At 34.3% G+C, this 20,507-nt stretch overlaps 1 protein-coding gene across 1 annotated transcript; it reads right to left on the bottom strand.

The window, feature by feature from the left end:
• Positions 1–301: 301 nt before the first annotated feature.
• Positions 302–18,994, bottom strand: LOC100372590 (very long chain fatty acid elongase 7-like). The gene is made up of 9 exons (XM_006823323.3): positions 18,855–18,994; positions 17,417–17,484; positions 16,647–16,720; positions 10,878–11,065; positions 6,408–6,488; positions 5,296–5,352; positions 4,476–4,581; positions 3,643–3,779; positions 302–2,900 (listed from the first exon to the last, which is right to left on the bottom strand). Exons 3-9 carry the CDS (start codon positions 16,702–16,704, stop codon positions 2,676–2,678), a joined length of 852 nt encoding a protein of 283 aa, XP_006823386.1. The 5' UTR covers positions 16,705–16,720; positions 17,417–17,484; positions 18,855–18,994; the 3' UTR covers positions 302–2,675.
• Between the last annotated feature and the right edge of the window lie 1,513 nt (positions 18,995–20,507).

The following is a 20,507-nucleotide window of genomic DNA, read 5'->3' as shown; positions in this document are numbered from 1 at the left end:
TGTTAAAATTCATCAAATTCTGTTATCTCAAACCCAGATCTTGATTATACATGCACAGTTATTGACCATTTTGGTACACACAATGAACATGTACCCGGTATATAACAGAATCCTGTTTTTTCAGATCAGGTTCAAAATGAACCTGCAAAATTATGTCGGAGCCATGACATGCATCGACTCATTTCAGTTTTGTTCACTAATTAACTGGGAATTGTTTCACATGATTACTCGAATTCTTGTTCCTTGATGGTGCTGAAGCAAAATAATCTTGTTTGTGAGAGAGAAAAAAAAGAGACACAAGCCAGCCAAGGTTCATTTATTCGACAATATGAATTCGCACTACAATCCTGTATTCACTGTCAACAAAATAAAAAATGACAGTATGTGCTCTGGAGTGTTTCAATGGTAAATGGACGTCTTGTGACGAGTTTCCATGAAGTCGGGTTATGACAGAAGGCAGCAAAGTCTGTTGGTTGAAATTGGTGCAAGTTGTTACAGGAATGTTGATTGATGGATCCAGCTTCATTGCGTGCCAATTCTATTTAACAGATCAAATGCAGCTTTCCCTAAACACGATCACTCACATAGGGATTGCCATAGATGATCGTATCTTTCCGTCATCCATGACATGACATGAGCAAGGTGAAAAGAAAAATACTTATTATCTCTCCATATTTAAGGTAGTGTCCAAGTCCATTTGAACCCTATTGTTTTTCTTCTTCCACAGTTACTTTGTGGCCTTAGAATGGATGCAATTTTACTAGGGGAAACCATCTTGTAATTAATAATAAAAAATGTTTTTATTGATATTTCCTACATTAAATGTATCAACATGTCTACAAGATTTCAACAGATTTAAAAGTCAACTTGCTCCACTTGTGAACAATTTTTAAAAAATTAAAATAAAAAAATATTTTTGAATGTAATCATCAGTAAAAGAATTCTATTTTTAAAAAAAATCAGCTGCAATCTAATCAAGCAGTATTTTCCATCCACTTGGAATAAATTTTAATAACTACATGTAATCATTTTGGTTTGGTTTAACAAAAAAATAGTGAAAGATAGTGCATTGACTATGTTGCAAATTAGTGCACTGACTATGTTTAGGTTATAAAATGACACGCCCTTTATACAGTGATTTCAAAACCATGTATGAAGGGCGTGTCATTTTATAACCAGTTTCTAACATGGCAACAATTTGCAACAATTTATTCAATTTTATTTTTGTTTTGTGCGGTACAGTTGTTGAAGTACATTAACATCGCGGTACAGTTCAGGATAATAAAATGCTGCATTAGATTAACCAATCATGTGTGTTCTTTTGACAATCTCCTGTTAATCAAGATCAGTTGACAAAGCCATGTTCTAACTAACTTCTCTCAATTTATGCAGAGAATATAAATTGTGAATCCGGTGATCTGATTGGTGGAGGGCGCATAGCCATGTTAGAAATTGCAAATTAGTGCATTGATTATGTTGCAAATTAGTGCATTGACTATGTTGCAAATCAGTGCACTGACTATGTTGCAAATCAGTGCACTGACTATGTTGCAAATTAGTGCACTGACTATGTTGCAAATTAGTGAACTGACTATGTTGCAAATTAGTGCATTGACTATGTTGCAAATTAGTTCACTGACTATGTTGCAAATTAGTTCACTGACTATGTTGTAAATTAGTGCACTGACTATGTTGTAAATTAGTGCACTGACTATGTTGCAAATTAGTGCACTGACTATGTTGCAAATTAGTGCATTGACTATGTTGCAAATTAGTTCACTGACTATGTTGCAAAATAGTTCACTGACCATGTTGTAAATTAGTGCACTGACTATGTTGCAAATTAGTGCACTGACTATGTTGCAAATTAGTGCGCTGACTATGTTGCAAATTAGTGCACTGACTATGTTGCAAATTAGTTCACTGACTATGTTGCAAATTAGTTCGCTGACTATGTTGCAAATTAGTTCGCTGACTATGTTGCAAATTAGTGCACTGACTATGTTGCAAATTAGTGCATTGACTATGTTGCAAATTAGTTCATTGACTATGTTGCAAATTAGTGCACTGACTGTGTTGCAAATTAGTGCACTGACTATGTTGCAAATTAGTGCATTGACTGTGTTGCAAATTAGTTCACTGACTAAGTTAATGTTAAAGAATATGTATGTATACAGAAAGCCTGCATATAAACGTAACAGAGCAGTTAATTTATTGCCGCAGCTACGTAACAATAACAGACAGGATATTTTTTTTCAAAATACAATCTTTATCCAGTTCTTTTTTTTTTCTCTGTCAACAAATTCGACGAGGTTTTTGAGGAAATCTTTACCAGTAATCATTACAAATTTTGCACACAATCAGTGCTATCATATTGTTAGATGTAAATCTACTACCGTAAAATCTGAATTAGAAACCACATCCTAATAGAAGACACACCCATTCTTTTTAAATAATTGAGAACCAAATATTTACTATTTCTCATATGTGTAGATGCTCTAATAGAAGCCACATCCCCTCTGTTGCATTGTACCATTTTAATAGAAGTCGCAGCTTCTAATACAGATTTTACAGTAATAAGTAAAACACAGGTTTTCTGGATCACGTCGTGTTGTCTGTACACTAATTAGTGACATTGTTCTAGATCTATTAAAAGATCTATAAAAAGAAAAAGTTTAGCGGACTTTCTTTGATTTGATTCCGTTGGTGACACTGCCATTCTTAGACGACTTTTGAGTTTTTGTCTTGTGACTATCCTTGTAAGTTTTCAGATAAAAATTGAAGAACATTACGATAAAAACAAACGCATATAAAAATATTAGGAATGCGAAAAACTTGGGATAGGAACAGTCAGTAAAAAGAAGTTGACTTGTGTGAAGCATTACCAATGCGAACTGCGTCTGTGAATCAAATTGAGAAAGAAATATTATGGGATATCACAACGGCTGGCAACACTGCAATTAATTTGGAATTGGTTGGCAGGCCAGTTTTCTTCATTTGAAAATTCTGTACAGAGAGGGCACTGTTCTACTAACCTTTACTTTAGATTTGTTATTCAGTGTATTACAGACACGGTAAATACATTTTGTCACCAACTTTGGTTTTTACATGTCACACATAATGCAGGATCATGCAGTGAATAGAAAAAATGGACTGCAGGGCTTCATTCACAGCTAGTACTAAGACCTTTTTGGAATAGACCTAAGATTGCTAGATTTCATGTATATTGATCTTCAGCAGCCCCCCCCCCTTCCACCCAAAATGACAACATTGAGTCCTTAATGGTACTGTGAAATACTTTATTTTCGCTTCGAATTAATTTTTGCTATTTTCGCTGAATGAATGATTCAGTGAAAATAAAATCCAGTGAATATACCTTTTTTCTTGCACTTTGCATTCAACTCATCAATAATCAGTGAAAATAAATTCCATACAAAACACCCAAAACGTCTTTTCAGCGAAAATTTATTCCAGCTAAAATAAAGTATTTTACAGTATCAGAAAGGCAGTTCAAGTCTTAATTTCATCTCAGTTATTTTCCATGAGAAAATGTGTAGTCTAATCAGCCAAATATCCCTGAAAGTCAGCCTACAGAGATGTACCATGTATGACCATATGAGTTGCTATGGTAACAGTACTTACAATTTGCATAGAGGTCATATATTTTTTCCACCACAAATATTTCTGCATGCTAGGTCCCATAGCTGCCATTCCATAGTAAGTGTACATCCAAAAATGGATAAACGAATTCAATAGAGAATGAAAAGTACCAAAACCACCTGTAAATAAATAAAAACAGTCATATCAAAAAATGTCCGCCAGTAGATCAAAGGTTAACCAAATAAAAAACAAATTCAAATGTTTATGTATTAATTGTCTTTATACCAATTTTGAACAAAATCAGTACAGGCGTATTTACGAGAAATGACGAGTGGACATAGATGAAGGATGAAAGACAGTGAAGACTTGGAAAGGTTTGACTGAATAAATGAAAATGAGCGAATTTAAGAACGTATTCAAAAATGCAAAACTCGCATAGTGCACACTTGTGAATAAAGCAAGGACACTAGCAAAAAAACATTTCAGAATCACAGAATCACTCATTTGCATTATTTCTAGAAATGTATATACACATCATCTTACAAGTCTCAGGACTCGCATACTCTTATAAATCCATGATATATATTCAAATCCACTATTTTTCGACTGCCATGTGACAAATTCTCAGAATAAAACTGACTACTGTAAAGGGGTTAATTATTCACTGGGTTTTAATTTTGCTTATTTCGCCAACTGAAACATGCGCTAAATTAAAACCCAGTGAATATGTAAAATTGAGCATAGAACACATTATCTAAATGATAAAACCGTGAATTTAAAACCCTCTGAATATGCCTGAAATGGTAAATCAGCGAAATTTAAACCCAGTGAAAATTAGCCATTTTACAGTATAGTTGTTAGCCAAAGTGACATACCTGCAACGAACTTAACACCATACCACCAACTGACTGGCATAATAGCATGATGGAGCACATGTAGAAATGAGATCTGTTTTGTTTTCTTCCTCAAAACAAAGAATATCTGAAAAAAATAAGACATTATAATCATCCAGTTCAATTCAGTTTAGTAAAAACACAGAATCTTTTTTTCAGTTGTGAAATCGATTATAAAGTGGTTTTCATCTATCTGTGATATTAATTATTAAACATTATAGACTTTATTAAATGAGTTTGTATTTGAAAATAAATCAATTTTAATTCACAGTTTATTAATTGGCAGACAAGTGGAAACCAAAGTATTAATTTAAATAAAGTAGTGTAAAGTTATTACTGTATAGCAACCACTTAATATACCTCATTAAAATTGTCATTATAGACAGGTGGTCTTCATAAAGAGGTTTCGTTATTTTTTTATGGATTATCAACTCACACGTTTGATATAATATTTGTCTAGAAAATAATAGGATGGTTATACTGCTACAACAAAAACACATTTGAGTTGATCAAAATCAAATAAACTTGACTTGAAGAATTGTTTTATATACAGACTGTTGATTGATTACTTTGGTCTCTAAACAAAGGCAAATCTGCAAAAACATTGGTTGTCACATCCTTATACACAGGTTGCTCATTAATTATGCCTAAAAGTGGTCACTATATGCAGGTGGTCTTTATATAGAGGTGGTAACTAACACAGGTTTTACTTTATTTGAACTATTGGGGTACATTCACAGTGATTTTGATATACTGGTAGTATGGTAAAATAACTAATATTTGAAAATTTTAGTTGACTCACCGTATCAAATAATTCAAAAAACTTTGAGAAATAAAATAACCAACAAACACGAACCATCTGTAAAAAATAAACAAATACATTTAATATTAAAATACATGAATGAATGGAATAACAGATTAGAGCATGCTGCCTATTACATAATTTGGTAACCATAGAATTACTGTATAAACCGCTTTCCTGTTTTATAGGAGCAAAATTGCACATGCGTCAGATGGCCATAGTGTGTCATTGTTTACAAACAAGTACCATGAGTCTTTGCGTTTGTATCGCGTGTTGTTATTGTCGCTTGGGATTCAATTTCAGCGCGTGCGCAGGTGACGACCCTCCCACTTCAAATAATAGAGCTGATTATTTTCTGCCAGGTTTGTGAAATTTAAAACACAGTGAAATCGCTAAAAGCACCAAAATAGTGAAACTAAATGCCAATGAAAATAAGTATAAATAAAATAAGTAATAGTATCCCAACACTATTTAACTTTTTGTACACTATAATTTTTGCTCGACAAACTTGGTGCAAATTCTGCCTTTTTTATGTATTTTTCAATCCTTTTGTTGATAATTCTGAATCAAATAGACATAATTTTGTTTCATCTAAAACATTTTGGAAACAATTCTGAGAACGTATTTTAGTTTAAAATTTGTGATGATAACACAAGTTTTTATACTCGAAGGTGTAATGTAATTGAGTGAAACGTTTTATGTTGATTCCAAATAATTATATCTGACCTCATCCATCAACTAGTGTATAATGGCAGCAGATTAGACATACAGACGACATCATTCAATTGTATTCCCATCTTATGAATATGCAAAAACACAGATAGAGAAGTCAATAGATGGAGTAATGTGATCGATTTGGGATTCAAAGTCACCAATCAAGAACAGTATTACCGGTACTCTAATAAGTCACTTATTTATTGTACACTAGATCATTAAAGGGCAGTGGTTGTCACGTAGCGCATGCTCGAATTTCATGAAAACAAACAATGTATTTTACACATGTGTGTACGTCGCTATGAGTCCCATACCGAATAGGTCGCGGCATGACGACCACCACCCTTTTCAAAATATGACTTATTTTGATCAAATAAAATGATCATGTTATATCTTACCCGGAGAGCTTGAGGACTAGATGAATAGTCGACCAATTGACATCCTAGCGTGTATCCTGCTAGCCATCCCGACGCTAAGAACTGAAATGAAACATTCAGATTTCAAATATCAAACGTGATTGGTCAGTAAAGAAAAACTAGGTGGTTTTGCAATTGCGTGTATTTCAAGTTTTGGTAGCAATGATCTAGACAACAATACATTTACTGTAAAACACTTATTTAAAACACAAATTTAAAATGGCTCAATTCATATTAATTTGGCAAAAGTTTCATTGTGAGAATATGAGGTTATTACGGGGATACCTCAAAATATGCACAAAGATTCAACCAATGCGCAGTGCAGTGTACTGTCTGAGGGCATACTTTGAGGTATCCTTGTAATAACCTTATTATTATACATCTTTTCCTTCCAAGGATACATCATGGGAATGCCAAAATCCACAAAGTTTAGAACAGAATTAGCGAACTTCTTTGTGTGGAGTCCGGTCAAACCCTGGTGGCAGCCATGTTTGTTTTTATTATTAGAGAACACGTAATCATTCCATATTTGGAATTCACATTTCCTTATATGGTATGATGAAAATACCTCGTAAAATACCGCAAAATTACGGCACACTGTAACTTATGGCGTTACGGTGACAGGTGTATAATTATATACTTTATTTTAGCATTAGCTAAATCAAAAAAAATAGCTAAAATAACATGTTACACATTGATATCTAGTAGGACCACTAGATCTAAAATTATATATTCACTAGACCACATCTGGTCTATAATTAGCATGAAAAGGGATAAATAAGGTTTTTGTTATTATTGGTCTTGCATAAACTTTCTACTTCTGTTGCATACATCCATTAGTAAGTCTATCTAGTCTCTGTCAGTAAACATCCATCCAACTCTTCCATTTTGGACTTTTCACCAAATAACATGAGATTGCATTCATAATTACTGTAGAATACTTTATTTTCGCTTGGAAATAATTTTCGCTATTTTCGCTGAAGGAATGATTCAGTGAAAATAAAATCCAGCGAATATAATTTTTTTCCTAAATTTTACATTAAACTTGTCAAAAATCAGTGAAAATAAATTCCATACAAAATACCCAAAAAGTCTTTTCAGCGAAAATTATTTGATAGTCCAAATAAAGTGCAAGCTGACCTTTTTTTTCTTACTTTTTCAACACTGCACAATGCCTATCTATGTTGATGAATTGATTGAACCTGAAAAGTTTGTGTGCCAAAATTTTAGCAAAAAAATAAAATTGCCTCATCGCCAAATTTGAACCAAAACATTTTTTTTATTTTTCACATGGCCTTACTTTGGTCATGTTTGAATTTAAAACCAAGAATCTATATTTTTTTAGTATTTGTAACAAATGTTGAAGCTAGATCGACTGACAGGTGCTGCTTATTATTCATGGTCCATGCAGATTGGCTAACAGGTGCTGCTTATTATTCATGGCCCATGCAGATTGGCTGACAGGTGCTGCTTATTATTCATGGCCCATGCAGATTGGCTGACAGGTGCTGCTTATTATTCATGGCCCATGCAGATTGGCTGACAGGTGCTGCTTATTATTCATGGCCCATGCAGATTGGCTGACAGGTGCTGCTTATTATTCATGACCCATGCAGATTGGCTGACAGGTGCTGCTTATTATTCATGGCCCATGCAGATTGGCTGACAGGTGCTGCTTATTACTCATGTCCCATGCAGATTGGCTGAGTTGCCGCTTATTATTCATGGCCCATGCAGATTGGCTGACAGGTGCTGGTTATTATTCATGGCCCATGCAGATTGGCTGACAGGTGCTGGTTATTATTCATGGTCCATGCAGATTGGCTGACAGGTGCTGCTTATTACTCATGTCCCATGCAGATTGGCTGACAGGTGCCGCTTATTATTCATGGCCCATGCAGATTGGCTGACAGGTGATGCTTATTACTCATGTCCCATGCTTAGCATTTTAATATGTTGTTAAATTGTTTTAGTTTGATAAAAGTTTTACCAGTTTTTCTCTACTGACAATTGAGATGGCATATACTTTACATCAATATATTTGTTCAATTCAAAACTTATATAATTGTACTCTTCTTCAAAAGTATAAGCCAGATTTCATTGAAAATGGCGGTGAATTACCCCATCAATCGACATGTGTGTGCTGCATGCAAGGTGTGAACTCATCTCAGTTGAAACTGGGTCAATATATTTGCACACAGTTCCTCCGTGATTTGCAGTACAAGGTTTTACCTGTGTCCATGCCCATCCCTAAACTAGGATCAATGAATAACTAACTGAACAATATAAAGTGTGTAGTGTAAAGTTTACAGAGCGATGTTCGGAATGGAACACTTATCTTTTGAAAAACAAGCATGAATGCAATTAACATGAGGTCAAATGTCAAGTTTGACATTGTCAGAAAAACATGTTAGTATCTATGTGTTATTCTAATTATTATTATGCAAATTTGATTTAATTCATACCAAAAATCATGACATATCACCATGTATTCAGATTACATGTGTGATAGATACAATTTAAAGTACATTGCACGGACTTTGATGTAACCATGGTAATAATGAGAACAAAGCAGTACAAAGTATCATACATGCAGACACCACTTGTCACTCATCATCGTCTTCATCTGTGTGAACAGGTGACGCCAGCAATATTTGTTAACAGGCGAGTAATAGTTGGAGGTCCAACAAGTTAGCAATTATTAAACTGATCAGTCTGTATACTGATATATCGGTACATGTATACATTGCTTGTAAATTATTTTTTATTTTTAAAAAGCTGTTTTTTTCTTGAATATCAAATGTGATATGTCACCGTTTAATAAAAGAAAAAAAAATGAACAAGCAGCCTATCGGCTGAGATAGCTCCGCTGTTAGCAATGCACATTTCAATTAAAGAACTGAAGACATCATTTGAAAATGAACAATATGTATAGTATCAAAGCAATCAGACTTACAGTTTTTTACAAGAAGTCGAAAATATCACTTTCTACCAAAAATGACAAAAATATTCACCAAAATTAGAGAATTGAAGATATCATCACAAAATGAACAAATCTGAGAAAGGTCTACATGTAGTATCTATATATGTAATATCAAAGCAATTGAACTATTGGTTTTTAACAAGAAGTCGAAAATATCACTTTTTACCAAAAATTACAAAAAATATTCACCAAAATTAGAGAATTGAAGACATCATCACAAAATGAACAAATCTGAGAGAGGTCCACATGTAGTACCTATATATGTAATATCAAAGCAATTGCACTTGCGGTTTTTAACAAGAAGTCGAAAATATCACTTTTTACCAAAAATGACAAAAATATTCACCAAAATTAGAGAATTAAAGATATCATTACAAAATGAACAAATCTGAGAGAGGTCCACATGTAGTACCTATATATGTAATATCAAAGCAATTGCACTTGCGGTTTTTAACAAGAAGTTGAAAATATCACTTTTTACCAAAAATTACAAAAATAGTCACCAAATAGAGAATTTGAGACTTTGACATGAAATGAACAAATCTGAGAAAGAACCATCCAAGGTACTTGTATATCAAATTTGAAAACATTCTGACTTGCGGTTTCGAAGAAGAAGTTGAAATTGTAAAGTTGACGACGACGGAGAATTAGTAATATGAACAGCTCCGCTGCGTCGACTTTGTCGACAGCGGAGCTAAAAAAAATCACCACAAAAGTCTATTACATCTTTAATTGACTGTGTACACCATACCGACTAATCCCTCAGTAAACAACATGCATGTAATATTTTTTTTGTTTAACATTGACCAAACAGGCGTTTTCCATTCCAAGGCAATGTAAACATGTATCTCACAGATAAATCCTGGAGAAGACACTAAAAAGTACCACAAAAAACTGGTAATATGCTGAGCAGTACAGTTATATCAATAGATGATTATCCATTCACAGCGAGATCTTGTATAATGCATGAAAGGTGCAGGTCGCACGTCTGCCACAAAAATCAAACGATTTGATTTTGAACTTTTATAGTTCACTGTCAAAATACTGATTAAATATGGCATTGAGATACCCTTACTTCATCAAAATCGACCCTCAACAAATGTGTACAATAAATTATTGAGTGTGTATTTTGTGTTTTTTGAATCCCACAAGACGTTTTGACACCACCATGACCTTTGTTTGTCCTCTTTTTACATTTGATTTCACACATAACGTGGGATCTCACAGTAAATGGTCCATTAAATAAACAATAAAAAATAAATATATGGAGTACTGAAAATTGTTCCATTTAACAATGACTTTGTGATTTCTCTGGTGAAAATTTGGAATTAAATATTGGTTAAAATACAAACTCAGGTTGTATAATTTTAAAATCAGTTTTGTTACCCCAAACTTTTTCTTGTGACTTTCAATAGCCAGTCACAGGAAACAACTTAGCTCAGACAATCCTCAATTCAGACATAACTCACCTCATAGAAAACATATCCTGACACGCCTATCATGAAAAAGTTAAATACAATCAGGATATTATTTATCTCAAATGGTTTCCTCTTTTCCATCCATATAGGGCCTCTCCATACAAACAGTAAATATAAACCCACTATTATCCAACTTGGCAGCGCACTTGACATCATGAAATAATCATCAACTCTTGGATCTATCAGAGAGATAATATTATAATTATTAATATTAACATAAAAACTTAAGAAAAAAGTATTTTTATCATAATTAACAGAGAGTAAACAAGATATGACATTCATGTCATAGCCCCCGCTCAGAAAATAATTTAAAACTGATATTGAACTGGGTTTGTGTGAATGAGTGAATTTATCCATTATGAGCTGTACTAAAATGCCGTTATTAATTGTTAAAATTTAGTGTTGCTTGCCATTCGTTGACCTGTATTAATAATATTACGTAAAAAGAATATTTGTTCTGTTGTGCCTCTTCCCTTCCGAAATCCAGCCTGCTCATTTCTGAGACTTTTATCAACTCTGTTCTTTATTCTGTCTATGATGACTCGGCTCAGGACTTTGCTTACGATAGGTAATTTCATTGACTTCGAAAAAGCATTCGATTCTGTGCACCGAGACAGTCTTTGGAGAATAATGAGAATGTATGGAATACCAGAAAAGTTAACCAGTCTTGTGAAAGCTTTTTATGATGACTTCAAATGTGCAGTGATACATCAAGGGGAAACATCGGAATGGTTTGACATCAAAACAGGAGTAAAACAAGGCTGCAATATGTCAGGTTTTTTGTTCCTTATAGTGGTTGATTGGATAATGAGAAGGACTGTACAAAATGGCAAAACAGGAATTAGATGGAAGTTTACATCAAAGTTGGATGACTTGGATTTCGCAGATGATTTGGTGCTGATAGCATCCACAAAACAACATATCCAACAAAAAACTGACAGGTTTTTTACAGAAGCTCAACGAGTTGGTCTAAAAGTGAATTCCCAGAAGACAAAATTAATGAGAATTAATGCAAGAAATGTTGACCCAATTTACATCGATGGCGAAGTTGTTGAAGATGTCAACGAATTTGTGTACCTGGGTGCAACCTTAACAAAATCAGGAGGAGGAATGGGAGACATGGAAAACATGGAAATTTCAAGGGGGAGAAATGCATTCAGGCAGCTTAATAAAATATGGAACAGTAACAAAATCAAGAGAGCAACAAAACTCAAGTTGTACAAATCATTGGTGTTGTCAGTGCTGTTATATGGATCTGAAACCTGGAAGATGACAAAAGGCAACGAAAGAAAACTCAATACTTTTCAAACAAAGTGTTTAAGGAGGATAATGAAGATAAAATGGCAAGACCATGTTAGGAATGAAGAACTGCTAACCAGGACTGGGATGGAGAAATTGAGCACTACAGTAATGAAGAGGAGATGGAAATTTATTGGGCACACCTTAAGGGAGGAACCCACAAGCATCTGTAACACAGCATTGACATGGGCACCAGAAGGGAAAAGGAAATGGGGTAGACCCAAAACAACTTGGCAACGCACTGTAGAGAAGGAAAGAAACAAGGCTGGGCGGAAGCCAGAGTTGCAGCAGCTGATAGGACAGAATGGAGACGTTCGGTGGAGGCCCTATGTGCCACTAGGCATCTGGAGGATAGATAAGATAAGATAAGATAAGAATTGTTAAAAATTATACCCTGTCTCTGTACCAACTTTGAACAAGACTAGATAACATATCTGAGAAAAAGCTGGTAACGGCTAGATAAAGCTTGTTTATTTTTAGATTTTTGAGGACAAAAATGGCCGCCAAGCAGTAACAATTATTCAATCAAAAAATAACTTAATGTGCACTTATAAACCCTTATTACCTGTCTGTGCACTTATAAACCCTTATTACCTGTCTGTGCACTTATAAACCCTTATTACCTGTCTGTGCACTTATAAACCCTTATTACCTGTCTGAGCACTTATAAACCCTTATTACTTGCCTGTGCACTTATAAACCCTTATTACTTGCCTGTGCACTTATAAACCCTTATTACCTGTCTGTGCACTTATAAACCCTTATTACTTGCCTGTGCACTTATAAACCCTTATTACTTGCCTGTGCACTTATAAACCCTTATTACTTGCCTGTGCACTTATAAACCCTTATTACTTGCCTGTGCACTTATAAACCCTTATTACTTGCCTGTGCACTTATAAACCCTTATTACCTGTCTGTGCACTTATAAACCCTTATTACTTAATGTGCACTTATAAACCCTTATTACTTGCCTGTGCACTTATAAACCCTTATTACCTGTCTGTGCACTTATAAACCCTTATTACTTGCCTGTGCACTTATAAACCCTTATTACCTGTCTGTGCACTTATAAACCCTTATTACCTGTCTGTGCACTTATAAACCCTTATTACCTGTCTGTGCACTTATAAACCCTTATTACCTGTCTGTGCACTTATAAACCCTTGTTACCTGTCTGTGCACTTATAAACCCTTATTACCTGTCTGTGCACTTATAAACCCTTATTACCTGTCTGTGCACTTATAAACCCTTATTACCTGTCTGTGCACTTATAAACCCTTATTACCTGTCTGTGCACTTATAAACCCTTATTACCTGTCTGTGCACTTATAAACCCTTATTACCTGTCTGTGCACTTATAAACCCTTATTACCTGTCTGTGCACTTATAAACCCTTATTACCTGTCTGTGCACTTATAAACCCTTATTACCTGTCTGTGCACTTATAAACCCTTATTACCTGTCTGTGCACTTATAAACCCTTATTACCTGTCTGTGCACTTATAAACCCTTATTACCTGTCTGTGCACTTATAAACCCTTATTACCTGTCTGTGTACTTATAAACCCTTATTACCTGTCTGTGCACTTATAAATCCTTATTACCTGTCTGTGCACTTATAAACCCTTATTACCTGTCTGTGCACTTATAAACCCTTATTACTTGCCTGTGCACTTATAAACCCTTATTACTTGCCTGTGCACTTATAAACCCTTATTACTTGCCTGTGCACTTATAAACCCTTATTACTTGCCTGTGCACTTATAAACCCTTATTACTTGCCTGTGCACTTATAAACCCTTATTACTTGCCTGTGCACTTATAAACCCTTATTACTTGCCTGTGCACTTATAAACCCTTATTACTTGCCTGTGCACTTATAAACCCTTATTACCTGTCTGTGCACTTATAAACCCTTATTACTTAATGTGCACTTATAAACCCTTATTACTTGCCTGTGCACTTATAAACCCTTATTACTTGCCTGTGCACTTATAAACCCTTATTACCTGTCTGTGCACTTATAAACCCTTATTACTTGCCTGTGCACTTATAAACCCTTATTACCTGTCTGTGCACTTATAAACCCTTATTACTTGCCTGTGCACTTATAAACCCTTATTACTTGCCTGTGCACTTATAAACCCTTATTACTTGCCTGTGCACTTATAAACCCTTATTACTTGCCTGTGCACTTATAAACCCTTATTACTTGCCTGTGTACCAACTTTAAACTGAATTGGATGACACATGTCTGAGAAAAAGCTGGTAATAACTAGCAAATGCTTTTTTTTCATAGATTTTTAGAGACAAAAATGGCCGCCAGCCATTCAAAATTTATAATTTGATGTGCACCTGTACACCATCAATTCCTGTCTATGTACCAACTCTGAACTGAATTGGATCACACATGTGTGAGAAAAAGCTGATAACGCATATACTGACACACGGACACAACTCAATTTTTAACCCCCCTTCGGATCTCAGACCCGGCGGGGGCTAACTACAGATAACAAGTGATAATTATACTAAATAATAGTTTGGTTAACATATGACATACTGTAAAATGACTAATTTTCACTGGGTTTAAATTTCACTGATTTACCATTTCAGACATATTCAGTGGGTTTTAAATTCACGGTTTTATTATTTAGACAATGTGTTCCATGCTAAATTTTACATATTCACTGTGTTTTAATTTAGCGCATTTCCCAGTCAGCGAAATAAGCCAAATTAAAACTCAGTGAATAATTAACCCTTTTACAGTATTAGTGACATATTTTGACCAATAGATGACATATTAGTGACATATTTTGACCAACAGATGACATATTGGTGACATATTTTGACCAATAGATGACATATTAGTGACATATTTTGACCAACAGATGACATATTAGTGACATATTTTGACCAATAGATGACATAACGGTGACATATTTTGACCAATAGATGACATATTAGTGACATATTTTGACCAATAGATGACATATTAGTGACATATTTTGACCAATAGATGACATATTAGTGACATATTTTGACCAACAGATGACATATTAGAATTAGATTAGTGACATATTTTGACCAACAGATGACATATTAGTGACATATTTTGACCAACAGGTGACATATTAGTGACAAATTTTGACCAATAGATGATATATTAGTGACATAATTTGACCAATAGATGACATATTAGTGACATATTTTGACCAATAGATGACATATTAGTGACATATTTTGACCAATGGATGACATATTAGGGACATATTTTGACCAATAGATGACATATTATGACATATTTTGACCAACAGATGACATATTATGACATATTTTGACCAACAGATGACATATTGGTGACATATTTTGACCAATAGATGACATATTAGGGACATATTTTGACCAATAGATGACATATTATGACATATTTTGACCAATAGATGACATATTGGTGACATATTTTGAACAATAGATGACATATTAGTGACATATTTTGACCAATGGATGACATATTAGTGACATATTTTGACCAATGGATGACATATTAGAGACATATTTTGACCAATAGATGACATATTATGACATATTTTGATCAATAGATGACATATTAGTGACATGTTTTGACCAATAGATGACATATTATGACATATTTTGACAAAAAGATGACATATTAGTGACATATTTTGACCAACAGATGACATATTAGTGATATATTTTGACAAATAGATGACATATTAGTGACATATTTTGACCAATGGATGACATATTAGTGACATATTTTGACCAATGGATGACATATTAGGGACATATTTTGACCAATAGATGACATATTATGACATATTTTGATCAATAGATGACATATTAGTGACATGTTTTGACCAATAGATGACATATTATGACATATTTTGACAAATAGATGACATATTAGTGACATATTTTGACCAACAGATGACATATTAGTGATATATTTAGACCAACAGATGACATATATTAGTGACATATTTTGACCAATAGATGACATATTAGTGACATATTTTGACCAATAGATGACATATTGGTGACATATTTTGACCAATAGATGACATATTAGTGACATTTTGACCAATAGATGACATATTAGTGACATATTTTGACCAATGGATGACATATTAGGGACATATTTTGACCAATAGATGACATATTAGTGACATATTTTGACCAATAGATGACATATTAGTGACATATTTTGACCAATAGATGACATTATGACATATTTTGACAAATAGATGACATATTAGTGACATATTTTGACCAATAGATGACAGATTAATGACATATTTTGACCAACAGATGACATATTAGTGACATATTTTGACCAACAGATGACATATTAGTGACATATTTTGACCAGTAGTTGACATATTAGTGACATATTTTGACCAATAGATGACATATTGGTGATATAACATATGACATACCTGCATCTTTGAGTACTTCATTCCACCAATCATTAATTCGTGATATACCAACATCCATGCTGATTGGATAAGCTCTGTAAAAAAAATTATGGGAATTTCAATATTAATATTGATATACATTTATTTATTCTCCCCTCTCACTGCTAAATTTTGGCTAAAAATAAATACATGTGACTGCTCCAATGATTGGTACGTCATTCCAAACATTTTTTATTGAGTGATTGATCAAGGGGTTGAACAAATAGTGTTTTGAAAGTGGGTATGCAAACATTGACTTCAACCAAGTTGAAGCTCTATGATAGTGATGTTTGTTTTCTTGTTGCCATGGAAACACCCACGAGAAAGTATTCAAGAAAATAGATGAAATTACAATGTACCATGTATTTTATTAGATACACATGTCAAAATTGGACAAAACATCAGGGTTTGAACTGTTTGCTATGCAGGTGGTCATGGTTGCTAGGTACTAGAAGCATTCTTTCATACTTCCTAACCTGTCACACCATAGTGCTTCATATACTGTCATACAAAAATTATGTTTCAGTATTGGTGCTATGGACACGATTCTGGTTGCTAGGGACACACCCATCTAACATCCCAGTCAACATATCTAATATAATTTTCCTTAGAATCAAGTTTATGCATATTAATGTGATAACATGACTATAAATAACTACATCAGATTTGTATGGTTGTTCCAGACTAACAGAGACTGACTAGAATTCACCTAATTACAAATACTAGTAATACACAGGAAGTATAGTAGTTACCTTGAATAAAAAATAATTTAACCAATAACAAAATATTATTTATTTCTTCTATCTTCTATGTAATAATCCTGAAAAAAAAAAAGTGCATAACCATCAATTGTTTGAAATTTTTTAATAAATGATCAAGTTTTTTCAAAATACTATTTGAAACATTTTCAGAAAGCTAGATATGGTCACTTGTTTATGAAAATTTTGTTTCCCCGTTCAAACATTATTATTATTTGATGGGCTAGTCCAAAATTGATTCTAAATTTTGAATTTAAAACCAGATAAATTATTTCCAGTTTTCATCTGGCAGTCAAATAAACCGAAACCATAGCACAGATCAACATTGACACTTGATAGTACAAGCAGAAATAAATGAGGTTATGAGACATACGATTCCATTTATGGAAAAAACAGGATGTAGATCTAGACACTAGAAATACGAACTCAAAATAACCTATGAACTCAAGCCATTTCTTTCACACATTCATAGGTTGTTAGGAATTACCCATTTTAGAAATCCAAGGGAATAGAGGATTTTGGGGGGCGCAAATATTTTATTCACATGCATCACAAATTTGTTTCTTCACATTTTCCCAATTATTTAACATTTTCTTCATGCAATATTTTTCACAAAATCCTCCAGTACACCCCACAGTTTTCAAAACTCTGTAATATTTGTTAATGTCTTGCACACAGTGAGATCTTACAAGCATGTTATCGTATTTACAATTGGGCCCCCTTTGTCTACCTTTGGATGGGCCCTGGCACGTTGCATGAGCCCTTTATCTATCTTTGGGTGGGCCCTGACAGCAGTGCAAAATACAGTAAAGTCTTCACAATATAACAATTTTAATTCCCCAAGGGGAATTTTAAGTTCCAAATAAGTAATCTTGAGTTCTTTTAAACATATTTCATTTGCAAATTATTTAATTGTTCATTTGTTGTTGATTTTTTGCTTTCATTGAGCATTCAGTGAAAAAATTATCAGTGGCGGGGGGGGGGGGGGTAACAAACCAAGTCCAAATCGAAGAAGCTTTACAAACAAATAGGTGAACTTTCTCAGATGAACTCAATTCGTGGTTGACATTTTGACCTTTGGAATGTTTGCCACAAGTACACTTGTACAACACAAGTACATACAACCCTGCACGTTGCAACACGAGTACAATACAGCACGTAGAGCGGAATTTTAAGGGTTCACCACTGGGGAGGGAGGAGTGGAAAGTCTTGATTTGAACTATAGTGGTTCGTATAATAAGTTGACAACAGAAATACGCCTAGAATCACAGTCACTCTACTAGTAGAGTGACTGTGCTAGAATATAGCCGACCATCGACGATCGCTACATGTCGAGTTCCTACTTTCTAAGTTGACTGACATAGTTAATGACATTGACAGCAAGTTTAGCCGTAAAGACGAACTTCGCTAAAATACTTATACATATACTCACGTGTTTCGTAGAAAGTTTTATAACAAGAGTGCCGATGGCTTCGATCGGTCCCGGGATAGGTAACAGTGACCAAAAACTAACGCACGGACGTGAGTGATTAGTGCCTACGCGACAGTACAACGTTGACAACCGACACAGGCGTGGACTACTGGTCAAAGTTCACTTGCATATTAATGCGGGTCCCTGATGAGGAGCAAGTGAGGCATTGTCTATAGACTTGTAATAGACCCGCTTAGACTTGCTTAAATACAAGTGTTATTGTCCTAGTGGCTAAAATACGAAATAATGTCGTGTTCTCGAAGTCGATTATTCCTAATCTTTCGTATTTTTGCTTTTTGGATTGTTTTAATGTTCAAATCATAGAAGCTATCTATCACTACAACTGTGTCACGTTATTATTTGTATGTTTTATTGTACGAAAGGGGGTCTTAGTTTTGATGAGTTTGCTTTACTTATATTTACGACTGTTTCAAAAAACGAAAACCAATTACAGCGACTTTCACGGTCCCGAATCTGAAATAACTACCATTTTTAGTTACTAGATGAGTAAAAAGGAGTTCACAAAGTAAAGCAACATTGCATTTCTAAATAGTTGATGCAAATGTGCATCATTTAGAAATTATCTACTTGTAAACGCCATGCTCGGACATGACTTTGAGGCACATTCTTTCTTTGAGTCCTGAATAAAAAAAGTAAACAGCAGTGACAACACGCTTATTAACCCCCGCCCCCAAGAATCTCATTTCATAACGATAAACCACAGTCCCTCTGTGGATTAACTAAGCCAATAGTAGCCCGGACAACCAGACGTGATGTGAATATCTCGGCCTGATATCTGGATATAGCATTGTGTTGTATCCCGATCGGACTAGTTTGACTTTGTTCGCTTCATTACGTCATGGCGCATATTGAAACAATTACTTTTAATTGCCAAATGTTTTAGTAATTTTGGACTGCATCAATGCACTTTTGTAACCCCTCTCGGGTTGTAGAAAACAATAGCAAGTCATCAGCATATAACAAACTATTGAGCTTCAGGCCATTGAAATCTACGGGGTCAAATTTTTTAACATCAACAGGCTGCCCAGGGAATTTTTGGCTAACCAGATACAATGTATTTATCCCGATCGAGATATTCAGAGGTTAGTCCTGGCTACGGTTACACAAAGAGCAGTTTAAAGAAAAATTATCCTGATCGAGACGCACTCGTATCACAATCGAGATATATACATCCCGTTCGACGGCTAGTCCTAGCTGAATAACCCAGTATAACGTATGTAACAATTGCTGTAATTTTAACACAGGACTGGAATTGAAATATTTATGAAGTCTGAAAGATAAGCATTACCCAAATAAATTCAATCCTACATGGGGATATTTCAAAAAATAAATGTATTCATGGAATATGTAATGTATTTACTGGAGTCAAGAAAGAAACAAAATATAGAATTTAAATCTCATCAAGGTTGTCGCATGGTTACATAAAGGAATGACAGCTACCATCCCAGAAATAATATTTTCATTTGAAATAGAGACCACACTTTGGGTCAATTGGAACCAAAACGAAAATGCTGGTACAGTTTGAAAGTTTGTGTTGAATTTCGAATCAAGGCGGCCACTAGAAACCGTAATTCTCGTCAAACTTATTTTTAA

This window comes from Saccoglossus kowalevskii, chromosome 9, assembly GCF_978046115.1.
Source record: "Saccoglossus kowalevskii chromosome 9, keSacKowa6.1, whole genome shotgun sequence".
Classification (NCBI taxonomy): Eukaryota; Metazoa; Hemichordata; class Enteropneusta; family Harrimaniidae; genus Saccoglossus; species Saccoglossus kowalevskii.
Note: the sequence above shows the minus strand (reverse complement) of the source record. Positions and strands in the feature narration are given on the sequence as shown.

Bases quoted from the DNA above. Each gene is read 5' to 3' on its own strand.
- LOC100372590 (XM_006823323.3), bottom strand. From the start codon at position 16,704: ATGGATGTTGGTATATCACGAATTAATGATTGGTGGAATGAAGTACTC. The intron at 6,489-10,877 runs GTGAGTTATGTC...GTTTCATTTCAG, and splicing joins CAGGATATGTTTTCTATGAG to TTCTTAGCGTCGGGATGGCT. The intron at 3,780-4,475 runs GTATGTCACTTT...ATTTATTTACAG, and splicing joins TGGTGTTAAGTTCGTTGCAG to GTGGTTTTGGTACTTTTCAT.